This window comes from Ahaetulla prasina, chromosome 3 (genome assembly GCF_028640845.1).
Source record: "Ahaetulla prasina isolate Xishuangbanna chromosome 3, ASM2864084v1, whole genome shotgun sequence".
NCBI lineage: Eukaryota > Metazoa > Chordata > Lepidosauria > Squamata > Colubridae > Ahaetulla > Ahaetulla prasina.
The window spans coordinates 186439424-186448003 of record NC_080541.1 but is presented as its reverse complement, the minus strand read 5'-3'; the positions used below and the strand labels follow the sequence as shown (position 1 = coordinate 186448003).

The following is an 8580-nucleotide window of genomic DNA, read 5'->3' as shown; positions in this document are numbered from 1 at the left end:
AAATAGGCTATTATTTCAGGGCATAACACACTGAGTGTGCAGGATCATTTGCAGAAATTTGTCTTGCATTGCTTCTATACAGAGTTGTTTTAACAGGTAATTATGTGACAGTGTAAGTGCAGTGGCATTGTTCCAAACACCCACTTTTTTATGATCTGTGACAAAAAGAGCTATAAACCCCTTGGCACATTGTACATTCCTTGTTAGATTGGCTTCCTCCTCTTCTCCTACTCCAGAGTTCATTTCTACCGAGTATTGTTTTAATTGGCCATTATGTGATCATTGTTCATGCCTGACAATTGGTGCTTTCTCTACGGGCAGATTAGTTGCACAGCCTGCTCTGATGGTGGGAACCCAGAAGTGGTACTATAAATTAAAACAATGATCTAATTACTGAACACAAAACAGGGTTGGCACCCTATTAACAATATGCAGTTTAGAGTGTTTAGGGCTGCAATAAGCCAATAAATAAAACTTGTTTTCTCCCTTGTGCTGAAAGCACCGGTGTAGCAACCAATAGTATTGCTCAGCTTCAGCTCAGTGTTGTGACAAGCCGCTCTGCTGTGCTGTAAGATTTCAGTGCCACCCCCCTCCCATTACCTCAAAGAGCTGCACTTTTTTTACATCAGGTCCCTGGAAGTACCTCCTCCGCTACCTGAAAAACACAGCACTAAAAGGGTTAATAAAGCTTCTCTGAAATATGCAGGGAGGCAATCAGACTGAATTGGGGAGGAGAATTACTTGTACAGCACACGCCTTGTCAGTAAGTACGGCTCTCAGCTCTTGGATGCAACGAGACAGTCGGAAGGCAGTGGGCAGCATCACTGGCCACTGACCAAGCCAGCATCCCTTGAGTTGACTCTGGATAGGGAAGCACTGCAATGGCACCAGTAGGCTAGTGGTGTCCTGGGATATATGTGACCCTGTTGCTGTGACACTGTCGTGTTTGCTAGTCACTCAGGGAGCAGGCAAAGGGAGATGCAGTTTGGAAATGAGTGCTGCTAAGCAGGAAACCCAGTGTCAGACGGCCGCGCGAATTGTCACTGACCTATGTCGCCAGAAGAGCCTGCCCCAGCTGGACCTGGAAACCTGCAAAGAATTTCTCCTCTTTCCCGACCTGAATGGCCCAGAGCCAGGTACAGTAGCCCCTGTTCCACAGGGAAGGACTTTTATCTCTTTGACTTGCATTCAAATTACAATCTGAGACAAGCTTTCCTCCCCCACCCCAGTAACGTGAGCCTTATGCCAATGTCCTGTTTATCACTTAATACCAGCCTTTGGTCTCCAAAAACCGGCAGGTGCTGTTTCTTGCAGAGATGTATTGCCAGGGAGTCAGGAAGAAACCTGTTGAAAACAAGTTCTCTAAGTAATGCAGAGAGAGGAGGGGAAAGGGAGAGTATGTGATATGAGGAGGAATTCATGCTGGGGAAATAAATACTCTTTCTGGCATCAAAGCTGTACCATTACAAACAAAAAACAAGCAAGCAAGCAAAACATCCTGTGACCTTTGTTGCCAAGAACAAAGTAATATTAAAAAAAACAAACAAAAAACTGGAGTAGGATAGGAAAAAGCAGGAGCTATAGTGCCAGCCTGTTGAAAAAGGAGAAAAAAAGTAAAATTTTAAAATGTATATCTCGGGAAAAACATAATTGATTGATGATTTGACTTCCCTGTAATTAAATAAGAAAAAATATCATTTACCCCCTTAATGGAACTGAGAAGAAGGTGTTGTGGCATTGCTTTTAAAAACTAATTAACACCCGAGTTTTAAACTGTGATATTGGAGATGAGTTGACTTTCCAAACAGGATGGCAAGTTAAAACAATGAAAGGTTTTCTTTTTCTTCCCATGCCAGACTGTTATATTCTTAGCATGGTTGTACCCCAGATATAGAAACCTTATTAGGATAGCTTTAAAGTTACATGGAATGACATAGGAGGCTATATCTATTAAAAGCTATTAGCCATGATAGCTAAAGAATGTTTTAGGCTACATTTTTCATTCCTGCAGTATTTAGACACACCATAAAAGCTAATACCTTCACAGCACACTCTGCTTATGACATTCCCTGAGGGAATCTAACTACTACTATAATCTGAATCAGTTAACTTCATCTGAAAGAGTTGCCTTCAGTTCTTGAATCAACATTTTCCTTTGTGTCTTGAAAATTATATATAAAAGTGATTACTAGTGCCCATTTATCCCATGAAATTTCAGTGCCATTTCCAGCTATAGCTGGGAGGGTTTAGCCTTTTGAAGTATTTGTTGTCACAGCACTGGCATATAGATCTGAATCAGAATTTCTTGTTGGAATTGCCTTTGACGTGCCCTTAGGAAAAATTGGCTTCAAAATCAGCTGTAATAGACTGGAGGGCAACAAGGCTGATTTCATGAAGTGCAAATCTTTATGCCACTTTATGGTTTATTCTATTTTTCCTCAACAAATTGGTTCCAGGTTTTACTAGTAGTTGAGTTCCTATGATTCCAGGAGCGAAGATTAATTTCTTAGACAGGTGTGCTCACACCTTTCTCAGGCTCCAGGTATTCAGGATCACTTAAGATTTTATTTTCTAGTGACAGATTTGTGGTTCACTGATACTGGTTTCCCCCCCCCTGCTTCATCCTGTGTAAGGCAATGACAAATGTGAATTTGGCTTTTAGAACAGTCATGCCATGGTATAAAATCAAAGACATTTCTACAACAAGTGTTTTCTGTACAAATTTCCACACCAAAGTTTTTTTAAGAAAAACTTCATAAACTTTTTATTCAGAACCGTTCACCTAAAGCCATCTTGTCAATAGAATTTCAGGCCAGCTGCTAGATTAGATAGGATAGGACAGATGTGTGATTTCAGCAGGAATAATACAATTGCTGAGGTTTATACTGGAGATAGTTTTTGCTGTATAGCAAGCATTCATTCTGTTGTTCCCAGCATATCACAAAGTACCTTGATTTTGATGAGCTAACCATCAAATTAATCATGCATAGTTAAGTGATTTAGTAGTCATTATGAAGTTTATAATTCCCTTTCTAGGAATATCAACCTGTCCTTGAATACTGGTACCTGAGTTTTCACATGCACTGAGTCTATACCACTTCTATAGTATATTCTGGAGAAGAGTCTTTTATATCCCAAAGAATTATAAACTGAACCAAGATCAATTTGACTAGATCTGTGTTTTTGCAGAGTATAGAAGTGATATGGAGTCTCAATAAGTTGGAGAGGAGCCAGCTCTGCTATGAAAAAAAATGCTTGTGTCATGTATAATTTAACTGATAATGAAATTTGTGAAAGCTGGGTGGTATGGAGACTGGCACAGGATCTTAAAAATAATTGACTTTCCTTGGAGAAATTTGGAATTTGCATAACGAATTGCTTCACATTTTTAGAGTCCAGTTCAGTATCCCTGCTGTATTTGCAGTGGCATCATTGGAGAATGATAAGGCTTCTATACTTTTTTTCATGCCTGTAAGCTTATGAACTCCTTCCAATAGAATTTGCCTCAACTCCTTGCATTCATTCAAACCTCACCTAAAATGCAGCAATATTCTCTGGTGCCTGGATTGTTGAAAGTTATCATCCTAATCTCCAAAGACACTAATGGCCCAAATATTTTATGTTATATTCATAGATTGAATCAGAGAGACTTAAATATTACATTCTCCAGGTTCTGTGTTTCAGTATTCACCCTGCCCAGCAATATGAATAATAAGAATAATACAGTAACTGACTTTAGAATTCAAACACATAACACCCGAAGCTTAACAATTATTGGTAAAAAAGACAAAAAAGTTTGGATTGTGGACGTGCAGTACCTGGAGACAGCAGAGTAGAAGAAAAAGAACTGGAGAAGATAACAAATACAAAGTCCTGCAAATTAAAATAGAACAACTGTGGCAAAAGAAAGCAAAGGTAGTACAATAGTAATAGGTGCCTTGGGTGCAATCCCAAAACAATTGGAGCACCGCTTGAACATGATTGGCATTGACAAATTCACCATCAGTCAATTGCAAAAAGCAGCTTTAATGGGAACAGCTTACATCCTGAAGTGATATCTATAACACCATCAAACATCCATATCTGCATATCCTAGATTCCTGGAAAAGACTTGATAGGTGGATGAAAATGTCAAAGCCAGTCTGAATATCTGTCTGACTATGAGAAGGATCCGGTGGTGAAATCTGAACCGGTTTACTACCGATTCTCTGGCTGTGCATGTGTGCTGCCTGCGCGCATGCGCAGTGCGCACTACACACCAAATGTGAGTGCGCGCACACTCAGTGCACACCAAAAGGAGGCATGGAGTAAGTAGAACAGTGCATGGGGCTGTGTCTGATCAGCTGTGGTGCATGATCTTTTTTTTACTTTTAAAAGCATATTTTTACAACCTATTCAGCCAAATAGGTTGTAAAAAATGCTTTTAAAAGGTAAAAAAAGTCTCTGATAATCACAGCTGAGCCGCGCAATCGTCAGAGCCTCTTTTTTTTACTTTTAAAAGCATTGTTTTTACAACCTATTTGGCCGATCACGTGGCTCAGCTGTGATCGTCAGAGTCTTTTTTTAACCTTTTAAAAGCATTTTTTAAAAGAAGCAGCAAGCGGGCGATTGGGCGATTGGGCAGGTATGGGCAGGGGGCCCAGGGATTTTTGCTACTGGTTCTCCAAACCACTCACCAATCTGGTCCGAACCGGGAACATTTCACCCCTGGATGGACCATAGTAAAACAAAAACCAGTATTACTGTACATGGTTCACAAAAAAAAATAATTAACATTTATTTTTAAGACCCCTAATTGCCAAATGGCTCTGGGTGACTTGGAACTCTGAAGGAGATGAGTGGTTCAAAAATGTGAAAAATAAATAAATAAAATCAACAACACACCAGAGCAGGAATTGCAACAGAATAAGTATGAGTTGCACAAGATGTCATTCTTTAATTGACAGAACCCAGACACACCATCTGGATTGAACCAGATGGGCAGAAGCCATTGGAAATAAGTAGAGTTCAATGATTAATTAAAAGCAAGAACATTAAAGTTATTACTCTCTCATCCATTAAAATTACGCTCATCTTTCAATCCTTGATGTACATTCAGCATATAGACTGAATAAAGAAGGAAAAAATGTACAGTTTTGTCTCACTCCTTTGCCAACCTAGATCCAGTCTCTTTCATCATGTTCCATCCAAACTGTGGTTTTCTATTTTGTGCATAGCTTTTGAATAAGGACAATAAAATGTTCTGGGATTTCCATTTTCCTAAGCACATTCTTCAGCTTTATATGGTTGACATAATCAAAGACCTTTCTATAATCAAAGTAGTGCAAATTGATTTCTTTTGGGTGTTCTTTGGCATTCTTAATTATCTAGTATGCATTAGTGATAATCAGAGGTGGGTTTCAGCAGGTTCTGATAAGTTCTGGGGAATCGGTAGCAAGAAAGGCGCAACTGGCGGACCAGGCGAACCTGGTAAAAGCTCTCCTGGAGGCGGCCGTCAAGTGATCTTCAAGCGACAGCCGTTCATCCAGGAGAACGCCCAAGTTGCGCACTCTTTCCGTTGGGGCCAGTGACTCGCCCCAACAGTCAGCCGCGGTTGCAGCTGTCTGTACCGGGATGCCGGCATCCACAGCCACTCCGTCTTGGATGGATTGAGTCTGAGTCTGTTTCTCCCCATCCAGGCCCGTACGGCCTCCAAACAACGGGACAGCACTCCGACAGCTTCGCTAGGGTGGCCTAGGGTGGAAAAGTACAGCTGCGTATCATCAGCGTACAGATGATAACTCACCCCAAAGCCACTGATGACCTCGTAGCGGCTTCATGTAGATGTTGAACAGGAGGCGAGAGAATCGACCCCTGCGGCACCCCACAAGTGAGGCGCCCGCGGCCGATCTCTGCCCCCTGTCAACACCGACTGCGACCGGTCGGAGAGGTAGGAGGAGAACCACCGATAAGCGGTGCCTCCACTCCCAACCCTCCAACCGGCGCAGCAGGATACCATGGTCGATGGTATCAAAAGCCGATGAGAGATCCAACAGGACCAGGGCAGAGGAACAACCCCTATCCCTGGCCCTCCAGAGGTCATCCACCAACGCGACCAAAGCTGTCTCCGTGCTATAACCGGGCCGGAAGCCGGACTGGAACGGGTCTAGATAGACAGCTTCCTCCAGGTACTGAGGGAACTGCCGTGCCACCACACTCTCTACAACCTTCGCAACAAAGCGAAGGTTGGAGACTGGACGATAATTACCCAAAATAGCTGGGTCCAGGGAAGGCTTCTTGAGGAGGGGTCTCACCACCGCCTCTTTCAAGGCAGCGGGAAAGACCCCCTCCATCAAAGAAGCATTTATAATACCCCGGAGCCAGCCTCGTGTCACATCCTGAGTGGCCAGCACCAGCCAGGAGGGGCACGGGTCCATAATCAAAGACCTTTCTATAATCAAAGTAGTGCAAATTGATTTCTTTTGGGTGTTCTTTGGCATTCTTAATTATCTAGTATGCATTAGTGATAATCAGAGGTGGGTTTCAGCAGGTTCTGATAAGTTCTGGGGAATCGGTAGCAGAAATTTTGAGTAGTTCAGAGAACCGGTAGTAAAAATTCTGACTGGCCTCGCCCCCATCTATTCTCTGCCTCACAAGTCCCAGCTGATTGGGAGGAAATGGGGATTTTGCAGAAACCTTCCCCTGGATTGGGAAGGGAATGGAGATTTTACAGTATCCTTCCCCTGCCCTACCCACCAAGCCCCGCCCACCAAGCCATGCCCCGCCCACCAAGCCCCACCCACAGAACCAGTAGTAAAAAAATTTGAAACCTACCACTGGTGATAATGTTCAACCACCTTTTCCAATATGAGTTTGAATGACCTGGATGATTGAGAATCTCCATAGATATTTGACATCTCCTTTCCCTGTGGGATTCTAATCTGCATTGGTTTATTTTGTTAGTATGTAAAATTAAGGATATTGTTCAATAGTTTGCACATTCTGTTGATTTTCCTTTCTTTAATATAAGCATTTAGATTGGCTCTTCTAATCTATTGGTCATTGTAGCACTTTCCAGATTTGTTGCCATAGTTTGGCTGCCACCATTATTGTATGGCTTACTCTATTCTATTGCTTACTCTTCTGTGGATATTCCATCAATTCTTGTAGTTTCCAATCTGGTAATGACCAGAATGTTGATCTAACTTTATCTTCTATTGTAAATGGGAATATCTTGTAATATCTCTACTATGCAGAATTTCAATAACCTCTTTCAGTCTTTTTTTCCTTGGCATAAATATTTGTTCAACATGTTAATTCAAAATTAGAATCTTTTTCTGAGTTTGAAAATCTTTTAAAAGACTTTCCTTGTTCTTCCATGTCTGTTTTAATCATTGATGTCTTCACAGGTATCATTTTAATACTGTACTGATTTTTGTCTCTTCTAACAGTTCTCTGAAATTCTTTAATAAGTTTACTTATACCTTTGTCTTTCTTGGTCTTGCATTTTCTTCCTTTCTTGGGCAATTTATTAACTTGTTCTGTCATCCAGTTTGCTTTAATCTGCTTTTTTTTTTGGTTTGGTAATATCTTTTTACATTAATTCTTAGTAATTTTCTGATTTCATTCCAAGTTATTCTAGTTCCCTGTTAATGAGGTTCAGGAATTCAGAATGATTTGTGAAATTCTCCTGGAAAGTGGTAGGCATCATGATCATACTATGGAAACTGGTTGGCTTTGTTCTTCTGCTTTAGCGTGAGTTGTCTCACATACAAATAGTTTGTAATTTGTTCTATAGTCAATCCTTACATCTTTGCTGTTATATATCCAAATTCTTCCACCTTGTGCCAATAATTTAATTAATTTGATTTCTGCATATTCCATCAGGTTATAGATATTGGTTTTGTTTTTTGAATATTTTGTTAGTAATGAAAAGACACTGGACTGGCAAAACGGGTATCATTCTCCTGGTGAATTTTTGCTTCCTAGACCATACAGTTCAGTTATAGACTGTAGCTATTCCTTTTTAATATTTCCAACCTTGGCATTCCAATCTCTGAATCACAAGTAGCGCATTTTGGTGCATGTTCTGTCAATTTCAGATAGAGCTTCACCATAAAACTTGGCAGCTCCCTGATCTTCTGCCTCAGTGGTTGGAGTATAAACTTCAATAATTGTCATATTAAAGACTTCATGATTGTGAAGTCTTATTAATATTATTCAAATAGTGTACTACTGTACACCTGGTATTATATCCTCAGTCCCTTTACATTGTATATCCCTATGCATTTTCTTGGTAAAACACAGGAATAGTTTATCACTGCCTTTTCCCATGCAGTACAAAATTCAGTTTTTGCCATTGTCACTAAACTTACCATCTTCAGTCAATGTCTTTTTATATTGTTGCCCAACATAGGTGCTTTAACGGGGCCACTGGGGTGATCTTCATGGCTTGGATGACTTTGCTAGGAGTATTAACTCTTGGGATACACTCCCCAAATATCTCCCAGAACCCTTCCTGCTACATGTAATCTCAATTTACACCACAATTGAGCCCCAAAGTTCCCTTTCTAAACAATGCAGTTGTTAAGTGAGTTGCAC

The 8580-nt window shown here is 40.8% G+C and overlaps 1 protein-coding gene across 1 annotated transcript in view; it reads left to right on the top strand.

Annotated features, from left to right (window-relative positions):
- Positions 1-809: 809 nt before the first annotated feature.
- Positions 810-8580, top strand: part of SYT6 (synaptotagmin 6) — a 178283-nt gene continuing 170512 nt past the window's right edge. Inside the window, exon 1 of the mRNA XM_058177576.1 lies at positions 810-1136. Coding sequence (XP_058033559.1) covers positions 992-1136 — 145 coding nt within the window. The 5' untranslated portion in view covers positions 810-991. The remainder of the gene's footprint in view (positions 1137-8580) is intronic.